The sequence below is a fragment of the Oncorhynchus masou genome, chromosome 13 (assembly GCF_036934945.1).
Source record: "Oncorhynchus masou masou isolate Uvic2021 chromosome 13, UVic_Omas_1.1, whole genome shotgun sequence".
NCBI classification, from domain to species: Eukaryota; Metazoa; Chordata; class Actinopteri; order Salmoniformes; family Salmonidae; genus Oncorhynchus; species Oncorhynchus masou.
Genome location: NC_088224.1, coordinates 47,808,958 through 47,827,169, shown reverse-complemented (window position 1 = coordinate 47,827,169; position 18,212 = coordinate 47,808,958). Strand labels below are relative to the sequence as shown.

Below are 18,212 nucleotides of genomic sequence, written 5' to 3'. Positions count from 1 at the left end.
GATGGGTGGATGGATGGATTGATTGTCATAAACCTTTTAGGTGCCCAACCCATGTCTGCATACAAAACAAAACCATGCTTCCACACAATCAATCATCCTACCTGACTCTCACTCCTGTACCCTCTTAGCTTTGTACACCCGTTTGCCCATCCTCACCCACTCCAATGCCTCCTCACATTGCCATGTATGTTCTGTTGTTAAGACTTCTTCTCTTTTTCTTTTCTCTTCCCTTCTTCTCTGACAGGGTGATGTCGGCAGTGCTGGGGTTACTGGACTGCCTGTGAGTAAGATGGTTGTTGGACGGTTGTTGGATGGGTTCCCTACAGCTTGTCAAGTCACAACATACACTACTTCAAAATGGCCCCCTTACCAGCATGTGCCTGCCTCTGCTGCTATTGGCTTCATTTACTATCATCCTCAATTAAAATAATTAATTATTTTTACATATTTAATTTATTTATATTATGCTACTTTCCTTGATGTGGACAGTATGTGTTACTCCATTACAAAAGCTCACTTTTTGACCATGGAGAATTCGGGGCATATAAAAATACTATAAAAATACTGACCACACACCAATACATGGATTTGAGAGTCAAACTATCACTCAAATAACAGCCATCCGCAATAAAGTGACTATGCATTGATAATAAACAGCAAGTAGTAGCAGTGTGAAAATGGGGGTCAATGTAAATTGTCCGGGTAGCCATGTGACTAACTGTTTAGCAGTCTTATGGCTTGGGGTAGAAGCTGTTAAGGTGCCTTTTGGACCTGGACTTGACGCTCCGGTACCATTTGCCATGCAGTAGCAGTTAGAACAGTCTATGATTTGGGTGACTGGAGTCTTTGACAATGTTTAGGGCCTTCCACTGACATTGCCTGGTATAGAGGTCCTGTATGGCAGGAAGCTTGGCCCTAGTGAAGTACTGGCATATGCAGAGGGCACTGCCCTCTGTAGCTCATTGCAGTCGAATGCCGAGCAGTTGCTATACAAAGTGATGATGCAACGCTCTCGATGGTGCAACTGTAGAACGTTTTGAGGACCCATGCCAAATCTGTTCAATCTCCTAAAGGGGAATAGGCATTGTCGTGCCCTCTTCACGACTATCTTGGTGTGTTTGGACCATGGTTTGTTAATGATGTGGACACCAAGGAACTTTAAACTCTTGACCCGCTCCACTACAGCACTGTTGATGTGAATGGGGAAGTGCTCGACCCTCCTTTTCCTATAGTCCACGATCAGCTCCTTCTTCTTGCTCACATTGAGGGTGAGGTTGTTGTCCTGACAGTACACTGCCAGGTCTCTCAACTCCTCCCTATAGCTGTGTATGTCACGCCTGCTCCCTCTCCCCTTCTCGAGTGCCAGGCTGCCTATCCTTACGAACACCTGTCACCATCATTAGCGCATCAGCGCTCATTGGACTCACCTTGACTCACTTTGTTGATTGCCCCTCTGTCTGTTCCTCAGTTGGTTCCCCATGTCAGCATTATTGTCGTAATGTTGTTTTGTTCCCCCTGTCCAGACGCTGTTCTTGTTTTGTTATATGTCTGTTGTTTCATTAAATGTTCACTCCCTGTACTTGCTTCTGGTCTCCAGCATCTGTCCTTACAGAATGCTGACACCGCTATTTGAAGCATCAGGGAGTTTGTGTTATTTGTGGTGACGTCGGGTCCGGGTGCTGCCACCGATGGAACCTGGGGTGCCTCAGCTGGCTCGTCAGGCTTGCATGCATTAGCTGGCTCGAGAGGTTTGCTTATCTCGGTTGGCTCGGCAGGCTCCCATCCCATGTCATGCCTCAGCCGGTTCGTCGGGCTCCCACACCTCGGCCGGCTCGTCGATCTCCCACGCCTCGGCTGGCCCGTCGGGCTCACCCATGTGGGACGCCGGGTGGCGCCCCTGGGGGGGTACTGTCACGCCTGCTCCCACTCAAGGGCACCAGGCTGTTCATCATTACGCATACCTGTCACCATCATTACACGGATTAGCGCTCATTGGACTCACCTGGACTCCTTCACTTCATTGATTGCACCTCTATCTGTCTGTTCCTCAGTTGGTCTCTCCATAGATATTCGATCAGGTTCAAGTCCGGGCTCTGAGTGGGCCAATCAATGACATTCAGAGAGAGACTTGTCCCGAAGCAACCCCTGCGTTGTCTTGGCTGTGTGCTTAGGCTTGTTGTTCGGTTGGAAGGTGAACTGGAGGATGTTTGGGGCTTTTCATCAACGATCTCTCTGTACTTGCTCCGTTCATCTTTCCCTCAATCCTGACTTGGCTCCCAGTCCCTGCCGCTGAAAAACATGCTGCCACCACTATGCTTCACCGTAGGGATGGTGCCAGGATTCTTCCAGAAATTATGCTTGGGATTCAGGCCAAAGAGTTCAATCTTGGTTTCATCAGACCAGAGAATGTTGTTTCTCATGGCTTGAGAGTCCTTTAGGTGCCTTTTGGCAAACTCCAAGCGGGCTGTCATGTGCTTTTTACTGAGGAGTGGCTTCTGTCTGGCCACTCTACCATAAGGTTCAGATTGGTGGAGTGCTGCAGAGATGATTGTCCTTCTGGAAGGTTGTCCCATCTTCACAGAGGAACTCTGGAGCTCTGTCAGAGTGACCATCAGGGTCTTGGTCGCCTCCCCTACCAAAGCCCTTCTCCCCCGATTGGTCAATTTTGCCAGGCAGTCAGCTCTAGGAATAGTCTTGGACTTTCAATGCTGCATTTTTTGGTACCCTTTGGTATCTGTTCCTCGACACAATCCCGGAGCTCTACAGACAATTCCTTCGGCCTCATGGCTTGGTTTTTGCTCTGACATCCACTGTCAACTGTGGGCAGGCCGTTCCAAATCTAGTCCATTTACTACAGGTGGACTCCAATCAAGAAACATCTCAAGGATGATCAATGGAAACAGGATGCACCTGAGCTCAATTTCGAGTCTCATAGCAAAGGGTCAGAATACTAATGAAAATAAGTTATTTCTGTTTTTTATTCTTAATACATTAGCAAAAAATTAAAAAAAAGGTTTTCGCTTTGTCAATGTGGGGTATTTTGTCTAGATTGATAAGGGAAAAAACTATTTAATCCATTTTAGAATAAGGCTGTAACATAACAAAATGTGGAAAAAGTCATGGGCTCTGAATACTTTCCGAATGCACTGGGGGTGTAAAGCCATAACACATTTGTTTTTCAAGAAGCAGACCATGATAGATAATGTCAAATAGTCTAACAAAACAGCCCAACAATATTTTTATCATTAATTTCTCTCAGCCAATCATCAGTCATTTGTGTAAGCGTTGTGCTTCTTGACTGTCCTTCCCTAAGCGTGCAGAAAGTCTGTTGTCAATTTTTGTAAGTCAAGTTGTCAAGTTTACTAAGGGTTGGTAACAGGCTGATTGGTCGGCTATTTGAGCCAGTAAAGGGGGCTTTACTATTCTTAGGTAGGGGAAAGACTTTTGCTTCCCTCCAGGCCTGAGGGCACACACTTTCTAGTAGGCTTACATTGAAGATATGGCAAATGGTAGTGACAATATCGTCCGCTATTATCCTCAGTAATTTTCCATCCAAGTTGTCAGACCCCGGTGGCTCTTCTACACTCACTTCTACAGAATTCAAAATTACAATGCTTGTCTTTCATTATTTGGTCAAATATACTTGGATGTGCAGTGTCAGTGTTTGTTGCTGGCATGTCATGCCTAAGTTTGCTGATCTTGCCAATGAAAAAAATAATTAAAGTCGTCGGCAATATCAGTGGGTTTTGTGATAATTGAGGCATCTGATTCAATGAATGACAGAGAGGAGTTTGCCTTTTTGCCCAAAATGTAATCTAAAGCCTCTGCAGGATCGGTGTCCCCCCACGGGACGGTTAAGCTAACGTTAAGCTAATAAAATAGAAGTAATAAAAGTAATATGATTACTATTGTGGCACATGTACATGCCAGTTTTCTAAAGCAGGAAAATAATCCTGCAGCAACAGTAAATTTGATTTATTCTGTGGATTATAATACATTTACTTTAATGTAGGGGTTGCTACATTTTTAGTTGAAATTACACACTTTAGAAGCCTTTTTTAAATTCAAATACACAACAAGTTTGCATTTTCTTCTTTGCAGGAAAAGTGTCAGCAGCAAAAGTGATCAAATTAAGATCCTACATCTGTATATGTAGGTAGTACATTTTATGTTAAAGTTGTCAATATAGTACAAACTATTACTGCATATTATGAACATTGATTTGTACACCTCAAAATGGTGTTTTGACATTGGGCTTTTAATAAAAAGTTATTGTGAACAGGAAGCAGCAACAGCATAATTTTAAACTTATGTTTATGAATATAAATGGTACTTTCAATATTAAAGAGTATTTCCAAGAGTATTTTTCTAAGTCAAGTCAAAACTTCTGAATGAGTCCAAAAACACGCTGTGATGGATTTATTTGATGATATACCAGAAATCGTGAAAACGAGTTTGCCTTGCCTTCCTGCTTGTTACGGTTTTCTTGCGGTGAAGGAGAGGCGGACCAAAATGCAGCATGGTTATTTTGATTCATGGTTCTTTAATAAAGAAACTACACATGAACAAACTAACAAAACAAGAAACGTAACATGAAAACCTAAACAGCCTTATTTTTTTATTTATTTTTTTACAATTATTTTATTATCTTCAATACCATTCATTCTTTACAACTCATAATTTACATACATACTCAAATAATGGTATTTTGAATTAAACTAAACATAAACCCCAAACAAAACCTCAGGGGAGCATCTTCCCTCCCCATCACCCTACAAAATATCTTTCCCTATCTCCCCGTCCCTAATCTATCCTCTTACAAATCTAAATGACACCCAGCCCTAAACCCCCTTCCACCTCTCCCGAGCAGCATGCTGCCCCCACTTCCTCTCCTCCCTCTTCATCCTCCCCCTCAAATCTCCTTCCACTCTCCTCACTATCCCTTCCACCCCCCAATCTCTCCCTGTCTTCACCATGTTCTGCCTTGCTTCCCACAGCCCCCGTTTAAAGAGACTCATGAGAAGCCAGAGCAGAAACCTGTCCCTATCCGTCCCTCTCGCTCTCCCTACACCCCTCTCTAACCTGGCCCACGTCAATACAAAATCCCCCTTTACCAAACCTAACAACACCCGTGCCCCAGCCCATACTACTCCGGCAAAGGCACAGTCCCAAAAGACATGGCGCACAGTCTCCTCCCTGCCACAAGAGGATCTTGGACAGGTGGGGGATTGCACCAAATTATACCGGTACAAGATGGAACGTACCGGCAAACACTTATGAAGGCTCAACCAATTCAGGTCCTTGAGCCTGTTGTCCAGACCCCGCGCCTGCACTCCCTCCCAGACCACTTCCGAGATGCCCACTACAGGCGCCGGACTCCCTGCCTTTCTGACCTCCTCATACAGGTGCCTATGATCTAAACCTACTTGGGCAACTTCAACCTCAGGGTGCGCACGCAGCCACTTGGCCGCATGACCAAAGTGCCATGGCAGCTGTTCCGCCCGAGGACCCGTGTTAGACCACACCATTATGCTTCTCGCCTGATACGAGAAAAATACCCGCAGGAGGTAACCGGACGGGTGTATCACTGGCTGAGCAAGCTCCGTTAACAAGAAAGAAACAAAAATTGTGTCCAGCTTGAGGGGGAAATGTGGTACCCCCCTACCTCCCTTCCCGATGGGACAGATCATGCGTGCCCTGGCGACCCACTCGCACCTGCCACTCCACATAAAATGAAACACAAGCCTCACTAGAGACCTCCTCAGACAAGCCGGCAATGGGTAGATGTACGCCAAAAACAAAAGAGACGGCAACACATCCACCTTTAGGACCAGGACTTTGCCCATAAAAGACAAATACCTAGCTTTCCACATTGCTAGCTTCCTCTGTACCACTGCGATACGCATGTTCCAGTTTAGTGTCGCTGAGCCGGAGGTCTCAAAATGGACCCCGAGAATCCTCAGGGCCCCCTCACAGAGAGAGAACCCCCCAGGCACATCCGTTCTACCGCGCCATCTTCCGAAAAACTTGATGGAAGACTTTGCATGGTTCAGAACTGCTCCCGACGCTCGGGTGAAATACCCAAAGATGGCAAGGGACCTTGTCAGGCACGAGTCCTTGGACAACAGCAAGGAAGTGTCGTCGGCGTACTGCGTCATCTTAACACGCAGCCCACCACTTCCAGGGATCAGCAAACCTTCCACCCCTGTGTCTGCCCTAATGGCAGCCCCCAGAGGCTCCATGTACAGAACGAAGAGGAGAGCCGAGAGTGGGCACCCCTGCCTGACCCCAGACGAGAGGTCAAAAATGTCAACCAAGTGACTATTTACACTAACTCGGCACCCCGCTCCGACATATAATGTACGAATCCATCCTATAAACTTCTCCCCAAATCCTAATCGACCTAACACTCTGAATAAAAAGGATCTATTCACGCGATCGAAGGCTTTCGCCTGATCTAGCGCTGCTACCATAAAAGGCAGTCCTCTATCTTCAACCCAAGTGATGGAGTCCCTGATTAACTGTAGGTTCCATCTAATAGAGCGGCCCTCTACCCCGCACGTCTGATCCTCATGAACGACGTAGGGAAGGGCTGTGCGCAACCGGTCTGCTAAAACCTTTGCAAGTAGCTTGTAATCTACACACAGCATGGTCAACGGCCACCAGTTGCCAAGGTCTGTTACTTCCCCCTTCTTATATAAAAGTGACAGCACACCAACAGCCATTGATCCCCCCGGGACCCCCGTCTCAAGGATGGCCTTCAAGACTTCGAGGACCACTGGTCCAAGTATACCCCAAAACTTGAGATAAAACTCAGCCGGCAGCCCATCCATCCCAGGCACCTTCCCTTTTCCCATCCTCCTAAGAGCGCTCTCAAACTCTTCTAGTGAGATCTGGGCCTCCATCACTTCTCTAATGTCCTCCGGCAACCGCCTGGACAAGTGTTCTAAAAACACATTTCCCTGCTCTACATCTATTTCCCTTTCCTTAAATAAACCTTGGAAATGATCAGTTGTCACCCTGACCATATCCTCTGGTTCTCTAACTATACTACCATTTTCTTCCCTAACACCATGCATTACCTTCCTACTCTGTCTTGCCCTAACCAACTTAAAGAACATAGCAGAACAAGTCTCATTATGTTCTAGAAAGCCGCTATGCGCACGCTCCAGGAAAGCTCGAGCCTTCCGCTCCTGCAACTCCCTGAGCTGCGCCTTTAGGGTTGCGGATCTCTCCCAGTCAAATGACCCGCCGAGGTTGCCTGCCTCGTATTTGAGTTCAATTAACCTTTGGATACGATCCACCTCCCTCCTCCCTTTTTTTCCTCTTGCAATACCCTATTATAAAAGCCCTAATCCTCACCTTAACTAGTTCCCACCACTCTAACACCCCCTCGCACATGGACCGGAGGCCCTCAAGCCTCCTAAAGAAACCATAAAACCCGTCAACAAAAGCCTGCTCCTCCAGCACATCCCGATCTAGCTTCCAGTACCCCCTACCAAAGAGGCAGACTGGCGACCCCACCTGCAGGAGCACCCCGTCGTGATCCGAAAAGAAAACAGGCAACAGCCGCCCAGACAACTTACCCAAAGACCTGGGTACAAAAATATAATCGAGCCTCCGCTCAACCCCCCTGGAGTTACGCCATGTAGGACCGTCCATTTTCGGAGTAGTGTGCATACCACCATCTACCAGACCATGGCAAGCCATTAGCCTGGCAATAACGCCTGCACTGCTATCCCCCCCTCTTCCTAAATCTGTATTAAAATCCCCCCCCTATCACTAATTTCCTATTTGTGACACACAGGGGCGTCAGACAGTCCACCATCTCCCTCCTGTCTGCCACCACCTGTGGCCCATACACCACCACTAATCTAAATTTACAATCCCTTATCGTGACATCCACCCTTATAACCCTCCCCTGCATTACCACAAAAGAATCCTCCACTTTTACCTCCCTGTGCCCACACAAAATCCCTACCCCCGATGAGTGCACCCCCCTACACCCCAAACCGACTCCCCCTTGTCCCACTCCCTCTTAAATCTACTAACATCCCCTCCATCCCTCAGGTGAAACTCCTGTAAAAAAACAAAAATCAAACCCCACACCCTCCAAATAACTAAAAACCGCCCTCCTCTTAACAATATCTCTTAAACCCCTTACATTTAAACTAACAAAAGTAAAATTAGACTCCATGAAAAAAATAAAACATGTAATACCCTCAAATTCTAAACCCAGACAGAAAAAAAACAAAAACAGGAGACTCACCCGATGCTCCCCTGCTCCATATCTACCGGTGAGAACACCATCCGTAATCCCGACATTCCCCCCTCTTCCTCCATCACACCATCCCAGGATGCAGGAATAGTGTTTGGCTCCGGGGTGCCCTGCACCCTGGGTCTACCCCCACAATCCTCTCCCTCCCCAGTGTTGCAGCTGGTTTGGAAAAAAATTGGGGAGGCTGAGTCCCCAAACAAAAACTCCCCACATCCTCCTGTACCCAGTCCTGAGTCTTGTTAGGTGTGTCCCCACCCAAATGAAGTTGAGAGCCTGGGGAAACCAGCAGCAACCCAGAGGTTTCTCCCACACCCATCACTCTCTTGGCCATCCCCTCCCCCTCACTGTCGGCCAATCGCACCCTCCTCTTCATTCTCTTCTTTGGTGATGGCGGCAGTGGAGAGATACCACCCTCCCCCCGCCAGCTCCTCCACCATACCCCTCATCTCTACCACCATGTCACTTTCCCCCCAGTCCACTTGCTCTTCCACCATCTCCTTCTCCACCACTCCTCCCTCGCTTTCTTCTCTCTCATGCTCCTCCACTCAGTTGCCTTCTTCCGCCGCTTTTCCTGGTTCTCCTACTCCCGTGCCTTCCATTTCCTTCTTTCTTCCATCCGCTGCTTCTTGCTCCTCTTCCTTCCTTGTGGCCTTCCCCTCTGGACTTGTACTCTTGTCATGAGGCGTGCTTCCTTCCCCTCCTCTTCTTCCCCCATCCCCCGCTCCTGCTCCCCCCCAGCCGCAGACGCATATGACCTCTGACGGGCCGGGCACCCCCGCCACAGGTGTGCTGACGAGCCACACCCATGGCACGTCTTAGGCTTGTCACAATCCCTCGCCTCGTGATCCTCAGATCCACAAAATCTGCATTTTCTCATGCTGCACGAGGCGAAAATGTGTCCGTAGGCCATACAGCGCCTGCAAAATGGGGGCTGACGTGCATAAAACTACGTCCCCCTGTCAGCCCCAAGGGAGAACATAGCAGGAGGATGGAGGTAGCCACCATGTCCCTTTGGGTCCTCCCTGAGGAGGGCCTGGAAACCTCTCCACCCATTCAAAAACCCAAGGGAGTCTTTGAGGTGCCTTGCTGATGAGACGTTATCTATGTATCTCCCCAGAAAAGCCCTCACCTCTTCGTCCTTAATGTAAGGGTTGTAAATGTTGACAGTTACAACCCTAAAGTTATTCTTCGCCAGGCTTGATATTTCGTTGTGGCACATCGGCCTCTCACCTCCCACTGCTCTTGCCCTTCCCAGGATATCATTGTGTTTTTCTTCTGTATATAGCGCGACGTCGTATGCTCCCTCCAACGAGTTGCCTTGGAAACAAAACACGTCCTTCACCGTCAGCTTTAGAATCCCCATCAATATTATCCTTCCAAAAGATTCTTGTCCTAAAGGCTCCAACTCCTTTTCCTTCCAAGCAAAACGAATTGTGTTGGCCAGCCCAATCCCAGGGACCGACCGTGTTGATGTATTTAGCACCATCTCCGCAAGGAGAATGGCGCTCGTTCTCTTCTCTTCCAATACAAGAAAAAAAGAAAATCCAAAGTGACTGAGCCTATCTGGTGAAACTACACAGAGACAGGAACAATCACCACCAAACACTCAAAGAATATGGCTGCCTAAATATGGTTCCCAATCAGAGACAACGATAAACACCTGCCTCCGATTGAGAACCACTTCAGGCAACCATAGACTTTTCTAGATAACCCCACTATACCACAATCCCAATACCTACAAAAAAAAACAAGACAAAACACACCACATAATTAACCCATGTCACACCCTGGCCTGACCAAAATAATAAAGAAAACACAAAATACTAAGACCAGGGCATGACACTGCTTGAGTACCTGCACCTCTTATAGAATATTTGCACTAAAGTATGAACGTTGTTACTAAAATGAAAATTAGTAACACCACCTTTTTCATTCCACTTCAAGCATGGAATCTTACCCTACCCATGTGTTCATTCAGATGCTTTGTGGGTTGTGGATGTATCCAGGTTGTTTTTTAGGGTTTGACGCAGGGTTCTTTGTTTTACAGGGCTTCCAAGGCATTAGCGGCCCTAGGGGACCTACTGGACCAGTTGGTTTGGATGGATCAGATGTGAGTATAAAGCATCTATCATAGTCCAAAACGTGTATACGTACGCACAGCAGTTTTCTAGAATATTGGACCATTGGCCTTTCATACATTTCTAATTCTCAGCGCAGCTCAAGCTATTTTTCCAACTGTCAACATATTCAAATGAATAGAGGACACGTACCGGATCCTCTTTGATGGAGAATTTGGGCAGTGCGTCCTCTGGGAGGGTGGTTTCAGCTATGTCACAATGGGACACCGGACAATCGCGTCTCAGAAACGATGTATTATTTCTATTTCTAATGGATTACATTTAGAAAGGAACCTACACAACTCTGTTTATGTACATTTTAAAATGTTACATTACGTTTAACAACACATTAAGTGTGTGCCCTCAGGCCACTACTCTAATACCTCATATCTACAATACAAAATGCATGTGCACGTGTGTGTAGAGTGTGTGTGTGTTAGCATGTGTATGCGTATGCGTGTGTCTGTATCTGTGTTTGTGTCTCTTCACAGTCCCTGTTGTTCCATAAGGTATATTTTTATCAGTTTTTTAAATCTGGTTCAACTGCTTGCATCAGTTACCTGATGTAGAATAGAGTTCCATGTAGCGATGGCTCTATGTTATACTGTGCACATCCCATAGTCTGTTCAAGACTTGGGGATTGTGAAGAGACCTCTGGTGGCATGTCTTATGAGGTATGCATGGGTGTCCGATCTGTGTGCTAGTAGTTTAAGCAGACAGCCCAGTACATTCAACATGTCAATAATTCTTACAAAAACAAGTAGTGATGAAGTCAATCTCTCCTCCACTTTGAACCATAAGAGATTGACATGCATGTTATTAATGTTCGTTCACTGTGTACATACTGGCAGCATGGCAGCATGCCGTGCTGCTTTGTTCTGAGCCAATTATAATTTGTTCCCTCTTTGTGGCATGAGACCACGAGACCACACGACCAGACAGTAGAGCAGAAGTGACAAAACTAGGGGCTCTAGGACCTACCTTGTTGATAGTGTTGTTAAGAAGGCAGATCAGATCTTTATTATGAGCAGACTTCTCCCCATCTTAGCTACTGTTGCATCAACATGTTTTGACCACGACAGTTTACAATCTAGGGTTACTCCAAACAGTTTAGTCACCTCAACTTGCTGAATTTCCACATTATTCATTACAGTATTTAGTTTTGTATTTGTATTTATTAAGGATCCCCAGTAGCTGCTGCCAAGGTAGCAGCTACTCTTCCTGGGGTCCAGCTACTTTAAGGCAGCTATATACTAATTTAAATATTACATGGCATTACATTTCATAACACTTTAAGTGTATTCCCTCAGGCCATTACTCTACTATCACATATCTACAATACAAAATCCATGTGTACGTGTGTGTAGGGAGCGTGTCTTGTCATGTGTATGTGTGTCTGTGCCTGTGTGTATCTCTTCACAGTCCCCACTGTTTCTTAAAGTGTTTTTTATTTATTTATTTTTTATCTGATTCTACTGCTTGCATCAGTTACCTGATGTGGAATAGACTTCAATGTAGCCATGGCTCTATGTAGTAATGTGCTCCTCCCATACTCTGTACTTGACTTGGAAATTGTGAAGAGACCTTGTGGGGTATGCATGGGTGTCGCATTCAGCATATCAACACTTCTTATATAGTTGAGGTTTAGGGTCTAGTGTATGATATGTCCCAAATACAATGCTTTTAGATTTTGGAATATTTAGGACTAACTTGTTTCTTGCCACCCATTCTGAAACGGACTGCTGTTGCAGTGATTTCACTCGCTGTAGTAGCTGATAGTGTTGAGTCATCCACATATATACACACTGACTTTACCTAAAAAGCCCTTGGCTGCTCATTAGTAAAGATTGAAAAAAGTAAGAGGCCCAGGTAGCTGCCCTGGGGAATGCCCGATTCCACCTAGACTAAGTTGGAGAGGCTTCCATTAATGAACACTCTCTGTGTTCTGTTAGAGTTGAGTTGGGTTTATTTGTATTTTTACAGGGACAGTGCACATTAATCAACGTTTCAGTAATAGTGCCAGTTTTAGCCAGCCAGCTAATTTTCAACCACAGTCCCTGGGCAGGTTATTAAAAACAATTAAAATAACAATTACAGACAATCATTGAGCAGTTAGCACACACAGAGCAACATAGGACAAGCAAGATGTAACATGCAGACAGAGCAACAAAGCAACAAAAAAACCGCAAGACAAAATACATAAAAGCAACAAAGTGTTTCCACACCTCACAAGCTGCAGACAACATGGAAAGCGACAAATCACAACTAGGGATTATGTTCACAAATCTGATTGGCCTTTAGCCATGTCTTCATGTTTTTTGTGAAAGTGTGATAGGTGGTACAGTTATGTGTGTCTGGTGTCAGTGTATTCCAAACATGGGAAGGTCTCACAGAGAAAGCAGATTGACAAAAGATGCTTTTCCTTAAGGGAACTATACAGTCACCTCTCATGGCAGACCTTGTGGATCTGCTGCCATATGTTTGGGTTTTCTGTTTAACAAAAGTACTGAGTGGAGGGGGAGCCAGGCCATTTAGGATCTTGAATACAAGACATGCATCGGTGTATTGCACAAGATTTTTCCAACTCAGGAGCTCATGCTTTCTGATGATCTAACAGTGATGATGGCTACTGGACTTCCTATCAACCACTTTGAGAGCCTGTTTGTAGACAGTCTGAATGGGTTTTAATGTTGTACAACAAGCTTCGGCCCAACTAGTCAAGCAGTATGATAAGTGGGGGAGTATCATAGATTTAAAGTACAGTTTTGCTACCTCTGTAGTCAAACAATTTTGTATTAATTGGAAATAAGATCTCTTTTTAAAAGAGAGGTTGGAATCAAGTTTGATGCCAAGGTACTTAAAATCAGATACCACCTGGAGCCTCTCCTCTGACAAATAGACATCTGGCTCAGTAGCATCAGTTGCCCTCTTTATGAAGAACATGCAGACAGTTTTTTTCACATTGTGACGTAACTTCTTATCCACAATATAGCAGGGGGTGTAAAGCCATATCACATGTTTTTCCAGTAGCAGACTATGATTGATAATGTCAAATGCAGCATCATCAGTAATTTGTGTAAGTGCTCTGCATTTTGAATGCCCTTCCCTATAAGTGTGCTGGAAATCTGTTGTTAATTTGTTTGCTGTAAAATAGGATTTTATCTGGTCAAACACATTTTTTTCCTAAAGTTTACTAAAGGTTGGTAACAGGCTGATTCGTCGGCTATTTAAGCCAGCAAAGGGGGCTTTACTATTATTGGGTAGCAAAATTACTTTTGCTTTCCTCCAGGCCTGAGGGCACACACTTTCTTGCAGGCTTAGAATGTAAATATGGAAAATAGGAGTGGCAAAATCGTCTGACATTGACGCTTAAGGCTGCGTTTACACAGGCAGCCTAATTCAGATAATTTTTCAATTATTTTCATATCTTATACCAATATGATCTTTTCCATAATGTGTAAACAACAAAAAACACAAATGGAATCTGATATCTTCACTCCTGCATAGGTGAATCTGAATCCTGGTACAAACCCTACCCTCCATATGCAACTTCTGTCTGGACACTCAGATAAAAAAAGATGTGCTCTGAAGTTTTTTTTGCACATGACCCTCTGTTATAATAACAACCACCCCAAAATGTTAAGGAACAGTGACAGGAAATGAACATTGCACCTGTGTGCTACAACTGAATGTGCAAATCTGATATGGGTCACATGTAAAACAGAGTGTGGACAGTCAGAAAAAAAATTGGATATAGATGGAAAATCAGATTTGGGTTCTGAGTGTGGCTGTGCAAACACTGTAGTGCACTATATAAGGAATAGGGTGCCATTTGGGACCCATTGTGTTTTCTCACTCGAATGTGTGTGTTCAATGTATACTGTATTTGTGGTACATATCGTACGTAGCCTACAGTTTGTTTCTTTGTGTATTGTGTGTTCTAGTGTCATCCAAACAATCACCTTGAATTTGTTTAAAACCATGTTTATTCATAAGGATGTCTGTGTGTTTTTCCACAGGGTTTAACTGGTTCACCTGGCCTGAGAGGTCCGCCTGTATGTTCCTACCTTTACCTAACTACCTGCTCGATTACACTTTCACACATTTTACTCTACAGACTATGAAAAGGGATAATCTAATATTATTTCATGCCACAATTGCATATTCAGTAACTTCCCCTATGTTGAAAGCATTCTAAATCATATGAAACACTAGTACACGGCCCTCTCCATAGGCTAGCTTTAGTTGTATTTATCTGTCACAATCACTCTCTCTCTTTCATTAATTCTTTATCTCCCTCTACCTCTCCCTCACTCCCTGTCATTTTACCAGGGAGAGAAAGGAAGATCATTGCCAGGACAGAAAGGAGATGAAGTGAGTAACCCACAAGTGTGTCCATAACACCCCTGCAGGTCAAGTATGGAAATCAGCTCTTGTGCTTCCAATCCATAAGGGCAAGGATAGTAGTGATCTTAATACTTATCGCCCCATTTCAAGGCTTTCTTGTCTAGCTAAGATTCTTGAATCCTTAGAAAATGTACAACTTTTGCAAATGTATTTTTAATGTTAATTATGGTTTAGGCCTGGGCATAGCACTATTACAGCAACCACTTTAGTTATTAATGATCTTGTCAATGCTTTAGTCACTAAAATGAAATGTGCTGCTTTGTTTGTAAACCTGTCAAAAGTGTTTGATGCTGTTGCTCGTGCTATTTAATTTAATAAGTTGTCGTCAATAGGCCTGAGCTCTGACGCCTGTTAATGGTTTAATGATTATCTTAGTGACAGAATTCAGGCCATAGTGATTGATGGGGTTAAGTCTACATTTCTTGAGGTACATAAGGTGTACCACAGGGGTTGATTTTGGGACCTGTTCTCGTCACTATTTATATAAACACATTGGTCAATCTGTAAAATATTGTAAACTTCATCTTTATGTAGATGATACTATTATGTATGCTATTGCCCCGACTGTTCATGTGGCTGCGTAAAAACTACAGTCAGATTTTATAACTGTGCAGGAATCCCTTGTTGATTTAAAGCTTGTGCATAATACGGGAAAAACAAAATACATGTTTTTAGGGAAAGGGAAAGGGGGATACCTAGTCAGTTGTACAACTGAATGCCTTCAACTGAAATGTGTCTTCCACATTTAACCTAACCCCTTTAAACTCTTGTAAGAATGTTCACTCATTAGATGGTTCTCCAATCGAACATGTTCCCACAAATAAATACTTAAGCATTAGGATTGATATGGATAATACGTTTAAAAAACATAAAGATGAGCTGGTTAAGAAGATAATATTTAAAGTGTCCTTTTTCTATAAAAACAGACTTTTCTCTAAGCATTAGGAAGTAGATTGACTGTATAATCATTTGATCTGTTCTTGATTATGGTGATATTATTCATCAAAGTGTAAATACTCATACACCTTTGGATGCCATCTCCCATAGTGCCCTTCATTTTGTTACAGGTGACAGTTTTGATACTCACCACTGTATCCTATATCAAAAGGTTGGCTGGACTTCGCTAAAGACCTGTAGATCTCTACATTACTCCCTTTTTGTTGACAAGGCCCTACTTCATAAACTTCTGACTAATCTACCTTTGCTGTTGAAGTATAGACACCTTGCCTAACCCGTTCACAGGATTGGTTTACTTTTGAGGTTTCTAGGGTCTCCACGAGCTTGGTGAATCTGCTTTTAGTTTTAATGCACCGTATTGCTGGAACAAAATTCAAAATACATTTCATCTTGATGTTCTGGTGCTGTTCAGGGTAATTTAAAGCATTGATTGGGGACTGATTTGTGGAGAAATGTAACTGTTTTTCTGGTTGATTTTGTAATGTTTTATTTGTGCTACCCATGACAGTTTTTTTGTATTTATATATATATATATATATATATATATATATATATATATATATATATATATATATATATATAGTACCAGTCAGAAGTTTGGACACACCTACTCATTCCAGGATTTTTCTTAATTTTTCTGAGTAAGCACAAACCAGATGGGATGCGTATCGCTGCAGAACGCTGTGGTAGCCATTCTGGTTAAGTGTGCCTTGAATGATAAATAAATCATAGACAATGTCACCAGCAAAGCACCATCACACCTCCTCCTCCATGCTTCACGGTGAGAACCACATGTGCCACGATAATCCGTTCACCTACACTGTGTCTCACAAAGACAATGCGGTTGGAACCAAAAATGTCATCAGACCAAAGGACAGATTTCCACCTGTCTTAATGTCCATTCCTTCTGTTTCTTGGCCCAAGCAAGTCTCTTCTTCTTATTGGTGTACTTTAGTAGTGGTTTCTTTGCAGCAATTTGACCATGACGGCCTGATTCACACAGTCTCCTCTGAACAGTTGATGTTGAGATGTGTCTGTTACTTTATTTGAACTGCAATTTGAGGTGCAGTTAACTCTAATTAACTTATGGGTAACTCTGGGTCTTCCTTTCCTGTTGCGGTCCTCATGACCGACAGTTTAGTCACAGTGTTTGATGGTTTATGCGACTGCACTTGAAGAAACTTTCCATGTTCTTGAAATTTTCGTGATTGACTGACATTCATGTCTTAAAGTAATGATGGACTTTAGTTTCTCTTTGCTTATTTGAGCTGTTCTTGCCATTATATGGACTTAGTATTTTACCAAATAGGGCTATCTTCTGTATACCACCTGTACCTTGTCACAACACAACTGATTGGCTCGAACACATTAAGAAGGAAATAAATTCCATAAATTAACTTTTAAAAAGGCACACCCGTTAATTGAAATGCATTCCAGGTGACTACCTCATGAAGCTGGTTGAGAGAATGCCAAGCGTGTGTATAGCTGTCATCAAGGAAAAGGGTAGCTACTTTGAAGAATCTCAAATGTACAATATCATTTGATTTGTTTAACACCACTTTGGTTATTACATGATTCCATATGTGTTATTTCATAGTTTTGATGTCTTCACTATTATTCTACAATGTAGAAATAAAGAAAAACCCTTGAATGAGTAGGTGTATCCAATCTTTTGACTGGTACTGTATATATAGATACAGTTTGTGTGTAAAGAATGTGCTGACAACCTCACCTGTGTATGTGTCATAGGGAGACCAGGGTACCCAAGGGCCCCCAGGACCCTTTGAGTTTGTGGACCCCCCAGAAGACTTCTACATCAAAGGAAGCAAGGTGATCAGGATGTCTTCTATAACATTGATTATCATTGGTTGTCTGTGGGGTGGCAGGTACTCTAGAGGTGAGAGAGGCTTACCAGCAGCTCGAAAGTTACTCGCTCCCAAGTATACTACTAGCCAATGTCCAGTCTCTTAACAACAAGGTAGACGAAATCCGAGCAAGGGTTGCCTTCCAGAGAGACATCAGAGATTGTAACATTCTCTGTTTCATGGAAACATGGCTCACTCGGGATACGTTATCAGAGTCGGTACAGCCACCTGGTTTCTTCATGCGTCGCGCCAACAGAAACAAACATCTCTATGGTAAGAAAAAGGGCGGGGGTGTATGCCTTATGATTAACAAGTTGCGGTGTGATCATAACAACATACAGGAACTCAAGTCATTTTGATCACGTGACCTAGAATTCCTTACAATCAAATGCCGACCACATTATCTACCAAGAGAATTCTCTGGGATTATAATCATTGTGTACATCCCCCCCCCCCCCAAGCAGACACCTCGACGGCCCTGAAAGAACTTCATTGGACTATGTAAACTGGAAACCACATACCCTGAGGGTGCATTTATTGTAGGTGGGGATTTTAACAAGGCTAATCTGAAAACAAGGCTCCCTAAAT

General features: G+C 43.9%; 1 protein-coding gene across 3 annotated transcripts in view; it reads left to right on the top strand.

Annotated features, from left to right (window-relative positions):
* col4a4 (collagen, type IV, alpha 4) overlaps positions 1-18,212 on the top strand; it is a 150,963-nt gene that overhangs the window by 45,801 nt on the left and 86,950 nt on the right. For all 3 annotated transcript variants that reach the window (XM_064984108.1, XM_064984109.1, XM_064984107.1), the window contains exons 9-13: positions 245-280; positions 10,326-10,388; positions 14,415-14,450; positions 14,728-14,769; positions 17,509-17,589. In XM_064984108.1, the coding sequence (XP_064840180.1) occupies positions 245-280; positions 10,326-10,388; positions 14,415-14,450; positions 14,728-14,769; positions 17,509-17,589 (258 nt within the window). The remainder of the gene's footprint in view (positions 1-244; positions 281-10,325; positions 10,389-14,414; positions 14,451-14,727; positions 14,770-17,508; positions 17,590-18,212) is intronic.